This window comes from Mizuhopecten yessoensis, unplaced genomic scaffold, assembly GCF_002113885.1.
Source record: "Mizuhopecten yessoensis strain PY_sf001 unplaced genomic scaffold, ASM211388v2 scaffold9331, whole genome shotgun sequence".
Taxonomy (NCBI): domain Eukaryota; kingdom Metazoa; phylum Mollusca; class Bivalvia; order Pectinida; family Pectinidae; genus Mizuhopecten; species Mizuhopecten yessoensis.
In genome coordinates this window covers 699,659-719,975 of record NW_018407994.1, presented here as the reverse complement: position 1 = coordinate 719,975, position 20,317 = coordinate 699,659, and the positions used below count along the sequence as shown (strand labels likewise).

Sequence of the window (20,317 nt, the reverse complement as noted above, 5' to 3'; positions counted from 1 at the left end):
GGGTAGTATTGGGTCATAGTCACGGCAATTCGGTGATGTTTTCGGCACCAAATCGCATATTTCCCGATAAAATATGGCAGATGGAAGTAAATAACGTCTACAAAGGTGATATTTCACAGTAATAAAGAAGTATTTGGTTCATAACTGGGTCGTATGGGGTAGTATTGGGTAGTATTGGGTGGTATTGGGTAGTATTGGGTGGTATTGGGTAGTATTGGGTAATTAGACGCGCCGCCTGCAGTGGCAATGTCCAGCAGAATACATCGGCGCAGGTGTAGGGCATAACACATATTTCTAGAAATGTTCTCTGTCTTATACACTGTTTCTTCGCTCTGTAGGGTTAGCGGTAGAAGAGGATACTATACTTACTGCTAGGGTAGTGGAAACTATTTCATATTTTTACATACAAATGGATACGTGTGAGTAAACAGATGATAGCAACTGGGTTCTGGCTACACAGCATCATTGTCATATTTTTAGTGAAATGTGATCGTATACTTACTATACCAAGCCAATATATTTATGGTTAAATCGACCAAAGGTAAAATCGGCCTCGATTTACCCAAGTTAAAATCGGCCCTATGTATACATGGAATCAACTTCGCGAGCCAATGGTGTTCAATACGATACTCTCCTATTATGAATAGGAGAGTATCGTATTGAACAGCCTTGGCTCGCGAAGTTGACATAGAATATACATGAATGTTATAATAACCCCTTTCTTTTGGTTTCATTTGTATATCAACCTTTGAACATATATAATTAAATTAATAAATTCCTTTCTGCATTTTCTTGATGATGAGGTACTCAAGAGTTAATTATGAGCGAACATCATTGTTTGTGTAAGGCAATAAAAACAAAACAACAACACCAGAACGTAATTCAATAAACCCTTTTATATATTTATTTAAATATAATTGTACTTATAAATGTATATATCCCACTTCTTTGACCCATCCCATATATTTAACATATAGATACATAGTAGGGCTGATTTCACTTGGGTAAATACGGCCTGGCCGATATTACCTTGGGCCAATTAAGCCAAATACAGTTTAGATTCCTACAAACAGATAAAGCAGCATTGTGTATGACTTTGTGTTGGTAGATTTCCTAAAGCTCAGTGTTCCACAGTGATTAATTAACGCCTAGTCCGAATTATTCTGAACTCCGGCCCTCTATAATATGCGGGAAATATGCGACGATAAAACGTCAGAATAATTCGGACTAATTAACGCCCAACCCCATCCCTTGTCCTTTTTGTTAGTTTAAAACAGTATGTATTCAATATTCAAACATATTGATTACATACATATAACTCTGGATCCGCCTCTGATAAGATAAAGTTTAAGTTATAACACATATTTACAGGTGGTGAAAAATTGAAATTGAAACATAATACATTTAATGTATAACACATAAGATAAAAATCAGTGATCAGTGCTTTACGTCATTTTTGTTGTTGTAAAACTATATATATCGCAGGAGTCTGACGTAAAATCAAAATAAGTATAACACTCTGTATAAAATACCCCTCATACTATAGGGTTATTTTTTTATATACAAGATTATTATACTTATGTTGATTAAACGTCAGACTCCTGCGATATATATATTACATTGTACTTGAAAATGAAATTGTCTTCACCACTGTCCTAATATCAGGCTAAAACACTAGTACAAATACTAATACCCGGCCTCCTCTGCCCCTCTCATATTAGGCGTGAATTATATATAATCTTATTCCAGCTAGCTAAACTTCGCCCCAATACCTCTACCCATTTGGAAAAAAATACAGAGGACTACAGCTCATTCTAATATGATACTTTGTGTGATGTTCAATAAACGTAAATTATAAAAATGTGCATTGACTGTGTATAAAATGTATGTGAACTGTTGTCATTCATAATATATGGTGTCCTTGCAGTTGGAACGTGGGGAGGCCACTGCTTTTATGTCCAGAAACCGGGCCATCAAGAAGCTTCAACTCAGTTTGGCAGATTTCAGGTAATTGTCACTACCAGGGTTCACGCTGTCGGTAGCCAAAGTAGCCATTGGCTACTTTTATTTTTTAATTGGCTACTAAAAATATGATGTGGCTACTAAATTGTCTACTAAGGTTATAAAAATGGTGGAACTCTGTATCTTTGTTCCAGAAAACGATTCGTCTCCTAGAGTTCACATGTGTATTGTGGCTGACACTGATTGCGTAAACAAAATCAGGGCCGTCACAGATCAGCGCGCGTTGTATGACTGCGAGTTAATTAATGCATTTGTAAAAGTTGTAAAGTCAATTATCAAGCTTCAGGTGGCAAAAGGTGTTATAATTCTTGTACAATAATGGACAGTGGGGTCAAGTTAACTGGATGACCCATTTACGTTCAGAAAACAGTCTAATAAGCAAGTCACACATAGGTGGTCTCGCACACATACATTTGACAGCTCCGTAAGTCGATCTAATAAACTTGTTCAAACACTGCATCCAACAAATTTATAGGTTCAGTATATATTTAAATTAGTGTACATGGTATTCATTTACCTTTTCCAGTACCGTAAGAAGCATAAATACGTCCGATATGCTTGAATAGAAAGTATAAGTATCGCCTTGAAACACAATGTCGAAGTGCCGATTTTCGGCCTTTCAGATCACTAAAAACGATAGGCCCTATATCGTATCTGACTGTGTACCTTTGTGGTTAGACGTGATCGAGAAAGTTATTTAGCATCGCAGTTATGCGGTTTTTAGAACAGCAAACCGTTCAGAATTACTTCGACGGTCGCTTGTAACAGGTGCCAATCGACGACACGTGCACAGGAATGGCCAAGTTGCGCGAAGTGTTGTGCTCCCGATTTATTTCGAAGGGTTGGTCAATACCGTTATAAATTCGTCCTTTTCCTTTCAAATGTGTTCTACTGCCATTTACATTTGAAATGTGTGATCTTTTTAAATATATTTATATTTTTTTACATAAAACATGAATAACGGAAAATAATTATCAATATTGCATCACTGAGGCTACTTTTTATTTGGATTTATTAGTTTTATTTTTTGATTGAAGGCACATAATTAAAGGCGAATAATATCTTAAAATTGAAATTTTTTGCCTAGATTTTTTCACAATTCCTGTGTTAAGAAATGAGATAAAGTCTGAAAAAGTCTCTTTTGAAAAAAAAAAAAAAAGTTCTGGTGAAAAATTTTCGGCATTTTAATATTAATATTTTCTTAAAATTACAGCCATATAATCTGAAAGGATTAAAAAAATATCACATTATGAATTCAATTATAAACATGATGTATAACAAACAAACAAAATTAACAGAGTACTCCTTAATTTAACATCATATTGAATAGTATTGCACTTCAAAAAATATTAAATATATATTTTTTAACGGAGGGCCTACCGTAACGGTTGGAGGCCGAGAAAGTATGGCCATTGTTTAAAAGAAATTGGCTACTAAAAAATTCAAACATGGCTCCTTTTTTGGCTACTGATTTTTTAGGTCCAGGGTGAGCCTTGACAACTACACCTGAGTTAGCAGATGTCTTTTGTTTTTTAAATATCTCTACCAGGGATCACACACAGCTAGCCTGCATACTTGCTTGCCAACTTTTTGAAATTTCCATGGGGGACTGGAGATTATGTGTGCTCAGAATTAAAACTATAAATAAAAGATGTGTAAGTACACCCAAGGGGATAAACAACACTTTTAAATTGCATCTTGTTAGCTGTTCTTTCAGATGAAATCATTAGATGTTAGAATATAGGAACAGTTTTGCAAATTCACTGATTGAAAATGCTCAATTTTAGGGTCCAAAATCGGCAGTCTCCCGCCAAAATGGGGAGAGTTCTGGCAAGTATGCATGACAGGACCTGTTATTTGCTTCTCTGACACTCATCTTTGGAGGGGAAAAGTTTGTGATTGCTGAAAATAATAAATACTGAATCCCTGATTTTCTAATCATAAAAAGGAATTAAAAGTCTGATTTGTAATCATGATTTAAAATTTGAATAATTAACATGAACATTTGATATCTCTTGCATGTTCTGGGACATTAGAAAAGACCAATTGTTTTGATGATTTTTTACCCCTACAAGGCTTTCCTTTGTACCATTGTCTAAGGGATATAAAAGGAGGCTTATTAACTGACCTGTTGCCCAATTTGTTTTGGCAAAAAAAAAATCTTGCCTATTTGCTATGCAAAAACTTTAGTCTTGGTACATGTATGTCTATAGTATTTAGCTTACCGGGTCCGAAGGACCAAGGTGAGCTTATATTATGCCACACCGTGGCGTCCGTCCGTCAACAATTTCTTTAAACGACTTCTTCTTCTTAACCACTGATTGGAATTTAACTAAATTTGACTGGAAGCATCCCTAGGTGGTGGGGATTCTAAATTGTACAGATGGTGGGGCTGACCCCCCCCCCAGGGGGCTGAGGGGCAGGGCAAAAAGGGGGCAATTTGGCTATATTGCTTTAAGCGACTTCTTCTCTGGAACTAAGAGATGGATATCAATCATATTTAATCAAAAGCATTCATGGGATGCAGGGATTCAAAATTGTACAAATGGTGGGGCTGACCCCCCAGGGGGCTGATGGGCGGGGCCAAAAAGGGTTATTTGGTTATATTGCTTTAAGCAACTAATTCTCTGGAACTAAGTGATGGATATCAACCATATTAGACTGGAAGCATCCCTAGGTGGTGGGGATTCAAAATTGTGCAAATGGTGGGGCTGAGGGCGGGGCCAAAAAGGGGCAATTTGGCTATATTGCTATAAACGACTTCTGTAGAACTATGACATGGATATCGATCATATTTGGTCGGAAGCATTCATTGGAGGCAGGGATTCAAAATTGTACAAATGGTGGGGCTGACCCCCCGGGCTAAGGGGTGGGGCCAAAAAAAGTTTATTGCCTGGAAATGGTTGAGATCCCCACCATATAACCACATATACAATTGCTGAGTATAAAGAGAAGAATGCACATTTGCTTCCAGGATGGCCCTAGGGTCTGGCCCCACCCTTGGAAACATAGTCCTTGGGCCATAACTTTAAAACTGTTAAGATCCCCACCCCAAAACTATATATACAAAAGCTGGGCATAAAGAGACGAATGCAGTCACAATGTTAGAATAGACTCTGGGGTCTGACCAAACCCCTAGGGACCTTGTTTCTTAGTCACAGCTTCCCCACCCTATAACCATATAGACAATTGTTGAGTATAAAGAGATCAACGCACATATGCTTCCAGGATGACCTTGGGGACTGCCCCAACCTTGGAGACTTAACCCCTGGGTCATAACTTCGAAATGGTTAAGATCCCCACCCCAAAACTATATATACAATTGTTGGGCATAAAGAGACGAATGCAGTCATGATATTATAATCGACCCCAGAGTTTGCCCCACCCTTGCAGACTTAACCCCTGGGTCATAACTTTGAAACGGTTGAGATCCCCACCCCAAAACTATATATACAAATGCTGGGCAAAAAGAGACAAATGCAGTCATGATATTAGAATTGATCCTGGGGTCTGGCCACAACCGTAGGGACGAAGTGTCTGAGTCACAGCTTGTAAACAGTTGAGATCCCCACCCCATAACCATACATAAAATTGCTGGGCATGAAAAATTGAATACAGATATATATGCTACAAGGATTGGCCTTGGGGTCTGGCATATTCCCTTAGATCTCATTTGGAGAATATTTTGCCGTGATTGCTTAGATATCCAGGTGAGCGATACAGGCCCTATGCATATATGTGCTTCTTGTTTATATATATTTTGGTCACCCTAGTTAGCTATATCGCCCCTTGTCACAATGATATTTGACGGTATTGGCTGCCATCATAGGTTATTAGTAACATTTCAGGGAATTTCACCAATTAGTGGATTTACATGTTTCTTTCAAGTACCCACGGGGATTAACCAATTATATACTTAATCATATTGTGAAGATGTATATATATATTTACATATTCTTCTGTAACTCCATAAACAATTCTTACTCATGTACTATTTAGCACTTTAGAGTACCTTGGCTAACAGAGTACCTAATTTTGTAAAGTCAAAAGTTCAAGAATAAAATGTTGCATCGTTATTATTATGATATTGTACCATAGCTGTTGCAAGGATATACAAAACACTGAAGAAGTAAATATATCATTCTTTGCTTTTTCAGACGCCTTTGCATATTGAAAGGCATTTATCCACATGAACCAAAGCACAAGAAAAAGGTAGGAAGAGGTAACACAGCCCCCAAGACCTACTACTTTGTCAAAGACATCCAGTTCCTAGCACATGAACCCATCATCAGAAAATTCAGGGAAACCAAGGTAAACATTTTGTTTTTATATTTGTAGGGTTTAACTTCCACCCTTTTCACTATCTGTGATGATTCTTATTAGGGGAGAAACTGTGACAAAATCTTAAAAATGTATAAAAGTAATTTACTATTATGTCTATTTGTCAAAATAATGCTGCAAAATGTCAGTTTAAGCTGTTCTTCGTAACAAATAAATCAAGTTCAGTGAAAATCGAGATAGAAGTAATTTTGCTGGTTTCAAAAATGGACAATTTATCTCCAAAATAGTGACTACTGAAGGTGACAAAATTCTAGACAAATGTAAAGCTTGCTACAAAATGATAAAATAACATAATAGACAAAGTGAAAGATAACGTACATTGTAGCATATGTAAGACAAACTTAAATGTGGTATACTGGACAATTTTAAAGTAGCCTGTTATACAAAATTGAAGTGGGATACCAGACAACATTGATGTCACATACTAGGTAAAGTTCAAGTAGCATGCAGGTTGTTTACGTCCAGATGTTTCTGTCTGATGCCATATTGACCATGCAGCCTTTGGAGATGTCATGTAATACAAATCAATGTGATATTTTACAGCATTTTGTGCGCCGTCTGAAAAAGGCTTTAGAGAAGAACAACAAAGATGCAGTTCAACGTATTAGAGGAAACAAACCCAAGTACAGTCTTAACCACATTGTCAGACAAAGGTAGGTGGTTGTAAGATCACATTGTCAGACAAAGGTAGGTGGTTGTAAGATCACATTGTCAGACAAAGGTAGGTGGTTGTAAGATCACATTGTCAGACAAAGGTAGGTGGTTGTAAGATCACATTGTCAGACAAAGGTAGGTGGTTGTAAGATCACATTGTCAGACAAAGGTAGGTGGTTGTAAGATCACATTGTCAGACAAAAAGGTAGGTGGTTGTAAAATCAAATTGTCAGACAAAAAGGTAGGTGGTTGTAAGATCACATTGTCAGAAAAAGGTAGGTGGTTGTAAGATCACATTGTCAGACAAAGGTAGATGGTTGTAAGATCATATTGTTAGATAAAGGTAGATGGTTGTAAGATCACATTGTTAGACAAAGGTAGGTGGATGTAAGATCATATTGTCAGACCAAGGTAGGTGGTTGTAAGATCATATTGTCAGACCAAGGTAGGTGGTTGTAAGATCACAATGTCAGAGAAAGGTAGGTTGATGTAGGACCATATTGTCAGACAAAGGTAAATGGTTGTAAGATCATATTGTCAGACAAAGGTAGGTGGTTGTAAGATCACATTGTCAGACAAAGGTAGGTGGTTGTAAGATCACATTGTCAGATAAAGTTAGGTGGTTGTAAGATCACATTGTCAGACAAAGGTAGGTGGTTGTAAGATCACATTGTCAGACAAAGGTAGGTGGTTGTATGATCACATTGTCAGACAAAGGTAGGTGGTTGTAAGATTACATTGTCAGACAAAGGTAGAAGGTTGTAAGATCACATTGTCAGACAAAGGTAGGTGGTTCAAAGATCATATTGTCAGAAAAGGGTAGGTATAAACTCTGCTAAGAAGTTTCAATCCCCAGTCCTCTTGATTATAAAGCAGAAAAAACTAACCTGCTGTGGCAATAGTCATGATATGTGTTTATGTTGGGGTTTTTTTGCAGCGTGACTAGTATACTTGCCAACCCTCCCTATTTTGAGAGAGACTCCCAAATTTATGACCCTAAAATTGACAATTTTCATTCAGGAAACTTCCTATAACTATATCCTATGCGTTCATCTGAAATAATAACTGGAAAGATTTCATTCTAAAGTGTTAATAAATTTGGGCATGTAGAATTTCCTCTGTGAAAATTTCAAAATGTTGGCAAGTATATGGACTGTGGATGATTTTGAAATGTTTTAACGCCTTGAAAAGGCCTGCACAAACTACATGTACAGTATGCATATATAGGAACAACCTTGAAAAGGCCTGCAAACTACATGTACAATATGCATATATAGGAAAAAGCGGTTCATTGTTATTGAGGTAAAACCTATTGTAACTGTGATAATTTGATGTATTGTTACAATCCTTATAACCATTGTTAACTGTTGATGTTTATACAGATACCCTTCCTTCTCTGATGCAATCCGGGACTTGGAAGATTGTCTAAGCATGTGCTTTCTTTTCTCTACGTTTCCCAAAACAAGCAAAACATTCTCAGAATACATCTACCTCTCACGGAAGCTCACAGGTAACTAAAACTATAGCGGTACTTTGGATCAGATGCTTCATTATCTCAATGATCTCTGGAAGAAAAAGTACTAGCTCGAAGACTAAACATTAATCACTTTCTGAGCACTGGTGTCCAGAATTCTCAGTTCTGTTTACAAAAATCTTTAATTGCATTGATATTTTTTTTATAATTAGATACATTCAAAGCAGAAAACTAATGCCTTGTCCTGGTATACAATTTTGAAAATATACCATAGATGACGCATATTTAATGTACATTTCATTTCATATGATGATTTTTTTATTTGCATCAAATTTAGCTCATGTTTCAATCAGCATGTATGACATTATGTTAAGTAATTGTTCGAGCGATGCTTATATTTCAAATTGATGCTTAAGATGAATTCACATGAAAATAAATGTGTAATTAATTTATACTATATGAGTGAATTAAATATGTATGTGTAGCTTGTATAATTGAATGCTTTGGTATGAGCTCAACTAGTTATAGCCAAAGGTCACACAAACTTCTGTTGGCTGTATGCCAACGTCTTTATGTGATGGTGTCCGTCTTCCTTCCGGGGCCGAGTGGTTAAGGTGTCTGACATCTATGATCACTATAGCCCTCCACCACTGTGTCATGGTGGCCGGGTGGTTAGGGTGTCTGACATCTATGATCACTATAGCCCTCCACCACTGTGTCGTGGTGGCCGGGTGGTTAAGGTGTCTGACATCTATGATCACTATAGCCCTCCACCACTGTGTCGTGGTGGCCGGGTGGTTAAGGTGTCTGACATCTATGATCACTATAGCCCTCCACCACTGTGTCGTGGTGGCCGGGTGGTTAAGGTGTCTGACATCTATGACCACTATAGCCCCCCACCAATGTGTCGTGGTGGCCGGGTGGTTAAGGTGTCTGACATCTATGATCACTATAGCCCTCTACCACTGTGTCGTGGTGACCGGGTGGTTAAGGTGTCTGACATCTATGATCACTAAAGCCCTCCACCACTGAGTCACAGGTTTAAGGCTTATGTGAAGCAGTCGCCAGGTACTGACCGCATGTCAGTGGTTTTGCTCCATGCACTTCAGTTTGCCCTCAAAACCAGAACCTGGCACATCCTTAAATGTCTTGTTACTAGGATGTAAAGCACTAGTAGTTTTCTGGAGGAAAAGGCTATCACGTTTCTTGATTTTGACCCCTTTTAAAGTTACTCAGTTGGGTGAAGTGTGTTAACCTGCAAACTGCTTCTTCAACAGAGCCATGGTGCCTTAAGTATTATTTGGACTGTAGATTGAGCATCAGATCCATGCATGCTATCACAAGGAGTCAAGTCCATAAACATACTTTAGTACCCTGTCTCCGGGACACACATACATGGAGGCACATCCTTAAATGACCTGAGCTGTTATTAGGACGTTGAACCGAATAAACCCAAACCAAAATACCATAGACTTTGGGTTACGCTGCTTAAATATCCTATTAACAGCCAAGGTCATTTAAGGACATGAATCACCCCGGTCAACTTTCCGTGTTAAAGGCTCACTTGTAAGTGTTAGAGATGTCCAATGATTACCTAAGTTTTTGAATAAACAGAATAATATTCACATTCAGAGTAATCTATTTCATTTTCTCATGTTCTGATCTAGTCTAGGCTTTCAGTTGGCCACTGAATTTAGCAATTTCAAGTCAAATAAAAAGTTTAGAGCTTGCTTCAAACTGTTAAATAAATGTTTCAGCCATTAGTTGTGTACATGCATGCATGTAAACAACATACTAGTTTGAAAATGAACTTTAAAGGTGCAAAATTCTCTAATAATCAATATATATTTTCTTGATTTCAGTGGAATTCTTGCACTATGTTATCTCCTCAAAGTCATTGCGGAAGGTAAGTTATGAAATGAAAGAATAATCAGTTCAGAAATTAGTATGAAACAGTATGATTTTTGTTTAATTTGAGCATTTCTTCTACTTCTCAATAACCAATATTTTATCCAGTGCAGTAAAGCTCTCTGCTTTATAATCGAAAGTTGTGGGGATAGAGTTCCTTTGGCAGAGATATTTTTAATGAAATGGGGTTTTTTTTAATTGAACAAAGCACTGGGATCCCTGTCCCCGTGCTCTGTGGTTTTTCGTATATATATATATATATACAGTGATCTCCCCTTAATTTCGATTTCTATGTCTGTAGCACAGTTTGACTAGGACACTTCTGTTTTCCAGGTATCTCAGCCTGTTTGAGCGCTTGTATAACAGTTTAAAGTCCAGTGTTCAAATCCCAGTCTATTTCTCCTGAATGTTGATACTCAGAACACTGTTTTTGATTTTACATTATTTATTTTATATTTATTATAGTTTCATAAAAGTCCCACAGGCTAAAATTTCTTTTCATAAATAATTTGACAAAGCTGTGAGCTGTTATTGTTTTGAAACTGTTTCTAATGCGTACTTGCAGATTTTGGTACGGGGTTCCTTATTACACAAAATATCTTATATCTTATATCTTTATTGGAAGTTTATTTCAAATCAGCAAATTCCTTGTCACACATAATTTAGATAAGGAATTGTACTTAAGGAATGAAAGGAATTTTACTTGAGAAATGAAAGGAATTGTACTTTAGGATTGAAAGGAGTTGTACGTTAGGACTGAAAGAAATTGTACTTTAGGGACAAAATACTATGAAGGGAACTACTCAATGTATCTTGTATAATATTTTTTATATACAGGTATGTACAGTCATGCTTAAAACAGCATCAGCAGCTTGGTGTGTTATCTATATTTAGTGTCCCTACAATGTGAATGCTGTTGTCTACCTAGCTGTCTATACCTCTGCATCCTTGCTTTCAAGGTCAGAATTAAATGATAACGTCATGATGTCGGTGTACCAAATAACACCAATATACACCAATTGTACTCTAATGTTTGTCCAACAGCTATGTAGCCATTGTTTAAAATTATTTTTAATGTTACAGGTTTTTGTCTCGATCAAGGGGATATACTACCAGGCAGAGATACAAAACGAAACCATCACATGGGTGCAGCCTCACAAGTTAGGCTTCGAGGTAAGTTACACAGACAGTTGTGTCTTACAATCACAATCTAACAACAGAACTGCTCCATTGTTTTCTTTTAAAAGGAGTTTTGTGATTATCATTCTATATTGCACCAGCATTTATATTGCCTGAGGCTCCAAAATAAAATAAAAATCAAGAATGTTTTCAAATTTTCAAAAATGAGATTTATCTTTCCTCAAATATTTGAAATAGTAAAATCTTTCTTATTTCATGAAAGAAATCCCAATTCAGGTCTGAATTCTGATTTCCTGAATGACATAAATTTACACTTAACTCATTCCATGAAAGAAATCATCTTAACTTGAAAGTATGAGTGTATCAGAGAAAATCTGGCTCAAATAAATTAAGAAGGAAAATTAAAATGTAAAATTTTAGAATGATGAAATTGAGAACATTTTTAAAGTTTCAAAGGTTTGTGAAAGAGTGTTCAGTTTCATATTTAGAGATGTTTTGATAAATAATACAATCCCAACCTATATTTTCATCACAATTATTTAACATTTACACTAGCCTTACCAGATAATCTAAACCTAGGCGTTGGGCTAATGAAATTGTACACTTCTGGGCCTGTTTGTGATACAGGGGCAATAATCTGATTCCCTATAGCATTTCCTTGTCTAAGATTATGCAGTTTGATGGCTGCTTTGCTAATTTATTATTGCTATATGACATGTGCCTGCTGAAATATGTTAAAACAGAATCCTACTGAAGTGGATTTCAAGATAATGCAGACCTTCGTCGAATTCTACACCACAATGATGGGCTTCATCAACTTTAAGCTTTTCTACACTTTAAATCTACACTACCCTCCAAAGGTAAAATGGAATTTGTATTATAATACAACTGAATCTTCCCACAGTGGGTATATGCTGTATTATCCAGCAATAATGCTACAGGGTTTGAGAATCTCTAACTCAAAGTTTGTTTGAGTTTGTAAAGTTGGAGCACGTTGTTGTTGCATAAGATAGCTAGTATTTGCTGGCATTTCTACTGAACTGCCATAGATATGTGGATGGTCTTATTAACAGGCTTGGTCTTATTGCCGGTTAAATACACAATACATAATGTAATATAACTGAGCCTACGCTAAAACCACCTCACTGTAAAACATCTACTGAATCTACTTACCTCATATACCTGTATAGCAAAAAGTAAAAATTGACAAAATGTATGTAAATTGTGTTAAAAAAAGGTTTTATTGACAAAACAAGACATAACATTTTCACAAATGTTTTCACTATGGTACATTAGATATTCTGGTATAAAGTACCTATATAAATACAATAATACATTGTACAACTACATATGGGAATCGTCTCCATATATCATCTATAATTGTTATAACCTTTCAAACATGATTTCTCATGAAAGACATAATTAAACCAGGAAAAGGGTTCTACTTTCAGAGTACATGAAATATCTATCACTTTCAGTATTATTTGCAATGACAGATGCTAACAAACCTTTTTTCAATGTGCTACTATAAAATTCTGTTTCAAAGCTTGAAGACGGTTTTACAGAGAATGACTTTGATGAAGAAATGACTCCTAAGGAGAGACTGGAAGAGGTAAGGTCAAGTCCCAATAATATACATATATGTCTGCCATCAGGACCAGTCCTAACAAAACTTCTGCTCGTTTGGAACAATTTTATAATTCATTAACAGCTGGATGTATGCATCCTTTCAACTATAACTAATAGGACAATGGGTACATATTTCCACCTTATCACACACTGACAGCCCATATGTCTGAACATTTCATGCATTTATTTTTATTTAAATTGTCAAAAATAGAATGTATGAATGGCTTCCATCTTGAAACAGTTGTTCTTATAGTCAAGTATATCTCTTCTCTGGAGTATTTATTTCATTATACCGAAAGTCATTAATGAACAAAATGTTCAACTTTCACTAATCTCAATGTTACATCGTACCAATCACTGATGAGTGTTACACAGTAGCGACATGGAGTGCTGAAGACCTCCATGTACAATGAATCGCAATGCAAAAACTTTACGGCTGAAACGAACTGTGTGTGCATCTTCTTTGCGCATTCACAGTTTTGCACAGTCATACACACTGTCGCTTGTTGCTAGGGCATTAGGAAGCACCCTTCCATTGACTCTTTGTTAAAGCAAATGTGACAGTGTGTAATGAATAATTTGTCTCGACCAATCAGACTACAGGATTTTCGCTAGAGGTATAATAAAATAAAACGTTTTAACCAATATTATGGTCAGGGCTGCCACATTATAATAAGTTATATCTATACATTGATCTAAAGAATTTCACACTTTAAACAAGGACTGATTTGAAAATATTTTGAACTTTTCTGACACTACGTATACTCTGCAGCTGGCTATATGGCTAGGGCTAAAAATTATAAAGTCTTGTTTTATTTTTCTAGAAACTATCCTCCCTGTCGCAGAGCTTGATGTCAATAGATGCTGGTGGAGGTGAAGATGATGCAGAGATTGATGACTTCCCCCTTGTAGATGTAAGTTGTCTCCCTTGTTGAAAAACCAACAAATTGAATTTAACATTTTTGTCAGGTATTGCCAAATTTTATCATTATTAAGACATTTGAAGAGATCAGACTGTTACTTTTGTGTAGTCAGGTTTCACTAGCATTTATTAATATAATGATGTTCTTTATTTGGAGTTTTAATCATAATAAATCCTTAAAAATTTCACAAAATTGATCTAACAATTAAAAAAAAAAAAAAAAAAATCTGTTTTAATTGATGTCATTTTTACACTGAACTCTTGTTTTTCTTCAGAACTTCATTCATGCTATTCTTTACACATTACTTATTTATGACAAAATATGCTTCCAGTACTTGAACATAATTTGAAAGGGTTACAATAATCACCTAATAAAGATGCCTCTGTCTGCATCATCAGTAAAACACATTTTGTGACAAAATCATAATACACTGCCTCAATCTCAAAACACCTCAGAGCTATCTCTTAATGTTCCTCTTATTACAGACGTTTAGTGTGCATTGTTGTTTTACATGTATAGGTAAATTGTTTGTTGTTTACAGTAATATGAGCTTCGTTTACTATTTTTTTAGTCAGAAAATCCAGATCTGATTGAGCAGGCTCGAGTGGAAGCAGAAAAGCACAAGAAATTTCTCTCCCTTTTCAAAGGCCTAAAATTCTTCCTGAATCGGGAAACTCCAAGAGAAAGCCTTGTATTTGTCATCAGGTATGTTTTTGTAGAAAAATATAGATAAGTCATTTATAAGAGAGGTATTTAGTCTAAACAATTATGGTAATAAACATGAAAGTATATTCATAAACTTTTCTTTATAGCTTTTAATAATGTGAGTTACTTTTCTTTCTTTTCCCATCTGCTTTTTCTTTCCGACAGTGTGTCTCAAGGCTTCCCTCCTCATATGACACTGGCTGTTGAAAGGATATTAACCCTTTCACCCCTAGGTAACTTTTGTAGACTGTACCATGCATTGATATGGATGACTCCATTATGGTCTACAGTGGTGAAAGGGTTAAACCCCAAACAAACAAACTTTGTTAGACAATACAAACTTAACTCAGTCACCCCTAAAAACACTTTGAACTCTTCCAATTCAAAGGTTGGAATAGTTCATTATGAAATTTCAGGGTGAATGAGTCAACAAATATAACTAGAAACATATAATAACTATGTTATGCTTTCTTTTTTTCTCTTATAGAAACAAAATATCATTTAATATGAATGTTAGATCTGCATATATATTTTTTTTAATTTGTGTACAAAATATAAAAATTACTAAGAAGATGCAATGGGAGATCAGGGTGTCTGGTACATGTTGAAGCTTGATGATGTTACAGTGTAGTGTGTGTATAGGGCCTTTGGAGGAGAAAGCTAATGTTACAGTGTATTGTGTATATAGGGCCTTTGGAGGAGAAAGCTTATGTTACAGTGTATTGTGTGTATAGGGCCTTTGGAGGAGAAAGCTTATGTTACAGTGTATTGTGTGTATAGGGCCTTTGGAGGAGAAAGCTAATGTTACAGTGTATTGTGTGTATAGGGCCTTTGGAGGAGAAAGCTAATGTTACAGTGTATTGTGTGTATAGGGCCTTTGGAGGAGAAAGCTAATGTTACAGTGTATTGTGTGTATAGGGCCTTTGGAGGTGAAAGCTAATGTTACAGTGTATTGTGTGTATAGGGCCTTTGGAGGTGAAAGCTAATGTTACAGTGTATTGTGTGTATAGGGCCTTTGGAGGTGAAAGCTAATGTTACAGTGTATTGTGTGTATAGGGCCTTTGGAGGTGAAAGCTAATGTTACAGTGTATTGTGTGTATAGGGCCTTTGGAGGTGAAAGCTAATGTTACAGTGTATTGTGTGTATAGGGCCTTTGGAGGTGAAAGCTAATGTTACAGTGTATTGTGTGTATAGGGCCTTTGGAGGTGAAAGCTAATGTTACAGTGTATTGTGTGTATAGGGCCTTTGGAGGTGAAAGCTAATGTTACAGTGTATTGTGTGTATAGGGCCTTTGGAGGTGAAAGCTAATGTTACAGTGTATTGTGTGTATAGGGCCTTTGGAGGTGAAAGCTAATGTTACAGTGTATTGTGTGTATAGGGCCTTTGGAGGTGAAAGCTAATGTTACAGTGTATTGTGTGTATAGGGCCTTTGGAGGTGAAAGCTAATGTTACAGTGTATTGTGTGTATAGGGCCTTTGGAGGTGAAAGCTAATGTTACAGTGTATTGTGTGTATAGGGCCTTTGGAGGTGAAAGCTAATGTTACAGTGTATTGTGTGTATAGGGCCTTTGGAGGTGAAAGCTAATGTTACAGTGTATTGTGTGTATAGGGCCTTTGGAGGTGAAAGCTAATGTTACAGTGTATTGTGTGTATAGGGCCTTTGGAGGTGAAAGCTAATGTTACAGTGTATTGTGTGTATAGGGCCTTTGGAGGTGAAAGCTAATGTTACAGTGTATTGTGTGTATAGGGCCTTTGGAGGTGAAAGCTAATGTTACAGTGTATTGTGTGTATAGGGCCTTTGGAGGTGAAAGCTAATGTTACAGTGTATTGTGTGTATAGGGCCTTTGGAGGTGAAAGCTAATGTTACAGTGTATTGTGTGTATAGGGCCTTTGGAGGTGAAAGCTAATGTTACAGTGTATTGTGTGTATAGGGCCTTTGGAGGTGAAAGCTAATGTTACAGTGTATTGTGTGTATAGGGCCTTTGGAGGTGAAAGCTAATGTTACAGTGTATTGTGTGTATAGGGCCTTTGGAGGTGAAAGCTAATGTTACAGTGTATTGTGTGTATAGGGCCTTTGGAGGTGAAAGCTAATGTTACAGTGTATTGTGTGTATAGGGCCTTTGGAGGTGAAAGCTAATGTTACAGTGTATTGTGTGTATAGGGCCTTTGGAGGTGAAAGCTAATGTTACAGTGTATTGTGTGTATAGGGCCTTTGGAGGTGAAAGCTAATGTTACAGTGTATTGTGTGTATAGGGCCTTTGGAGGTGAAAGCTAATGTTACAGTGTATTGTGTGTATAGGGCCTTTGGAGGTGAAAGCTAATGTTACAGTGTATTGTGTGTATAGGGCCTTTGGAGGTGAAAGCTAATGTTACAGTGTATTGTGTGTATAGGGCCTTTGGAGGTGAAAGCTAATGTTACAATGTATTGTGTGTATAGGGCCTTTGGAGGTGAAAGCTAATGTTACAATGTATTGTTTGTATAGGGCCTTTGGAGGTGAAAGCTAATATTACAGTGTATTGTGTGTATAGGGCCTTTGGAGGAGAAAGCTAATGTTACAGTGTATTGTGTGTATAGGGCCTTTGGAGGTGAAGTGTCCTGGAGTAAAACCCAGGCCATTGGTGCTACATTTCTGGAGTCCGATGAGACCATCACCCATCAAATAGTGGACAGACCAGCCATGGCTACACAGTATCTGACCAGGTATGTCTCCCACGTGTTATTAAGTTCTGGTTTTAATATTTGGCTGGAATGGACAAGTGAGCATTTCCAATGGTCTGTCAGCTGTCATTTATTTTTCTTTTGGAGACTAGTGCAGAACAAACCATGATAGTTCATTAATGTGTAAATGAAGTTTGTATCACAATAACAATATTTTGATAAAGTTATTCAATCATTAATAGAACTGCTTCATTTTCTTTTATTTCATCTTACTAAAGCTATCCAAGACAAATATAAATTTGTGATCTTCTGTTTGTCTGCTCTTTAAATATTGATTCTGTATCAAAAAAATCAGGTGAATATTCTGTCACAATTTGAGACTTTAACAAATTTCTTTTCTATAAGCAATTTATAGTTAATAGGTTCCATTGGAACTATGAACATTGATATGATAGAGATATATTTTTAGTAATTTTCAGACAGTCTTACCGGCCCTAATTTTGCCCTTGCCATTATATGGAGAGGTGAGGATGGGGTTAACCTATGTATATTCCATGCTGTTGTGTCACATCCCATTCCAATTCATTGTCATCACTCTAGCAACTTCATTTCTTTAACAGATTTTTATCAAACTTTATACGAAGGTCAAGTACGATAGATGGCTTTAATGAGTTCATGTTTTAGGGTTTCAAAGCTTAAGCCAAGACCACAGTTACTATTCATAAAAATGTGTCGGCCAATTATGTGACAACCATCTTAGCAACTTCTCAAAACATTTATTATAAACAGAATTTGACCAATCTTTACACATAACTCCAGTATGGGAATACTTTAGATGTGTACATATATCGAGAACCAAATGTCACGGTCAACGTCACTGTGACTCTATGGTAATTGTAAGGGGCCACGGTGGCCAAGTGGTTAAGGCGTCCAACATTCTGCTACCACTAGCCCTCCACCACTGGGTCATGGGTTTGAGACCTACATGGGGCAGTTGCTAGGTACTGGCCGTTGGGTTGGTTTTTTCTCTGGGAACTGCGGCTTTCCTCCAACATCAAAACCGGACACGTCCTTAAATGACCATAGCTGTTATAGGACGTAAAACACAAACAAACAAAATCTATGGTTATTTGTCAAAACTGATCCTGATTTGTATTGAAGCTGGAGCATTTATATCTTGCTTAGCTTTCTAGCTTTCATTTGGAAATAATCATATGCATAATATTTGAAAAAAAAAAATCTACTTCTTGAGGAAATAGCTATTTTTTTTAAAAGGCAATACCAGGTAAATCTCAGTACAAGATTTATTTCAAAATCGTGCAATATAGGATTCTTTTTTTATTTTGCTTGTAGGTACTATGTCCAACCACAGTGGGTCTACGACTGTGTGAATACCAAGACAGTGCTGCCAGTCGAGGACTACTTCATCGGTGCTGTGTTACCCCCCCATCTGTCGCCCTTCGTAGAGGAACAGGAAGATGACTACATACCGCCGGAGAGGCTGGCCCTCCTTAGCCGACAGGACGGTGGCGAGGACTCAGGTACTGAATCGGTGACCGGTGAAGTGATGGCCAAGTGTTTAACTGTCCGAACCTTAATACGGCAATCTCGAAATACAGGTCCTCTTGACCTTTTGTATTGAGAGTGATACAGAGGCAGCGTTGAATAAGATCTGATAAAATCCTATTAAAACAGAGCCGCTATACTCTGTATAGGAAAACAGTATTTGGTGCTTTGCAAGGCAGAAACTTCAAAATACACTGCCATACTGTGTTGATTGTTTTAATTGTATATATCTGTGTAGAGGTTTATCATAGGGGTTCAGATAACAGTTCCTGTAATGATTTTACTTTTTACCGAAGCCTTTCCTTATAACAATGTAATCCTTCTATTTTTCCTGCGTGTGCCGCATTTTGAGAATGCAGTTTATCGTCAGGAGTTATTAATATTTGTATTTAAAGGGGCAAATTTGGAAAAAACACATTTTCAATTGGGATTGGGTCCTTTAATTGGACCTAAAAAGTATCCTGATAAACCGCTGCTGTGTTCTATTTATCATACAATTACAAAGCCTTTAACCATGTATTATTTGTGTACATAAATTAGTGCTTTATAGAGTATAAAAACAAGGTGCTTTATCAAATATCATGTGAAAATCATAATAATGATGGCCCTAGCTAGTCTGACAGGCAGTTGGGGATGCAATCGTTGTAAGTTCAGTTTTCAATTTTGAAAAGGGTGATTTGATAAAATGTTTCAGGAATGTATATATCATCGTTATACACCAAGAAGTAGAAGGTGCTATGTGATAGGTTCAGTGCTTTCAGTGTCCCCAGCTAGGCAACATAGTGACTTAACTCATTCACCCCTGAAGTTTCATAATGAACTATGCCAACCTTTGAATTGGAAGAGTTCAAATGTGTTTTAGGGGTGAATGAGTTAATTTAAAGTTACGGATCAGTACTTCTGTTGATGTTGTTGTGTCATCTTTTTATTGTATGATATATACTCTATTAAAGTTAATAAAGATTTTGAACACTGTTGAATTTAACTGCCAATCGACGGAGATTAAACAAGGGCCGACATTTCGTGTTTTACAATATGAAATGTACATACAGTACATGATTAATGTGTGGAAGANCACATTTATCGTTTTTGTGTCGCCTGCGAAAAGCTGGTGACACATAGGTATTGCTTTGTCGGCGGCAGCGTCCGAACAGAGGTTTTCGTGCGATAACTTGAGTTTCCTTATGCCGATCAAACTCAAACTTCATGCAGTGCTTCCTTACCAAAAGTGCTTGCTTGGGATTGCTTTTCAGGTCCAAAGGTCAAAGGTCAAGGTCACTGTTACTATAAATAGAAA

General features: G+C 36.7%; 1 protein-coding gene across 1 annotated transcript in view; it reads left to right on the top strand.

The window, feature by feature from the left end:
* The window catches only part of LOC110457830 (pescadillo homolog), a 34,811-nt gene that overhangs the window by 4,426 nt on the left and 10,068 nt on the right, over positions 1-20,317 (top strand). Inside the window, exons 2-13 of the mRNA XM_021509258.1 lie at positions 1,928-2,007; positions 6,180-6,333; positions 6,907-7,016; positions 8,400-8,527; positions 10,354-10,397; positions 11,483-11,572; positions 12,283-12,399; positions 13,086-13,151; positions 13,993-14,082; positions 14,663-14,796; positions 17,371-17,496; positions 18,808-19,006. Coding sequence (XP_021364933.1) covers positions 1,928-2,007; positions 6,180-6,333; positions 6,907-7,016; positions 8,400-8,527; positions 10,354-10,397; positions 11,483-11,572; positions 12,283-12,399; positions 13,086-13,151; positions 13,993-14,082; positions 14,663-14,796; positions 17,371-17,496; positions 18,808-19,006 — 1,338 coding nt within the window. The remainder of the gene's footprint in view (positions 1-1,927; positions 2,008-6,179; positions 6,334-6,906; positions 7,017-8,399; positions 8,528-10,353; positions 10,398-11,482; positions 11,573-12,282; positions 12,400-13,085; positions 13,152-13,992; positions 14,083-14,662; positions 14,797-17,370; positions 17,497-18,807; positions 19,007-20,317) is intronic.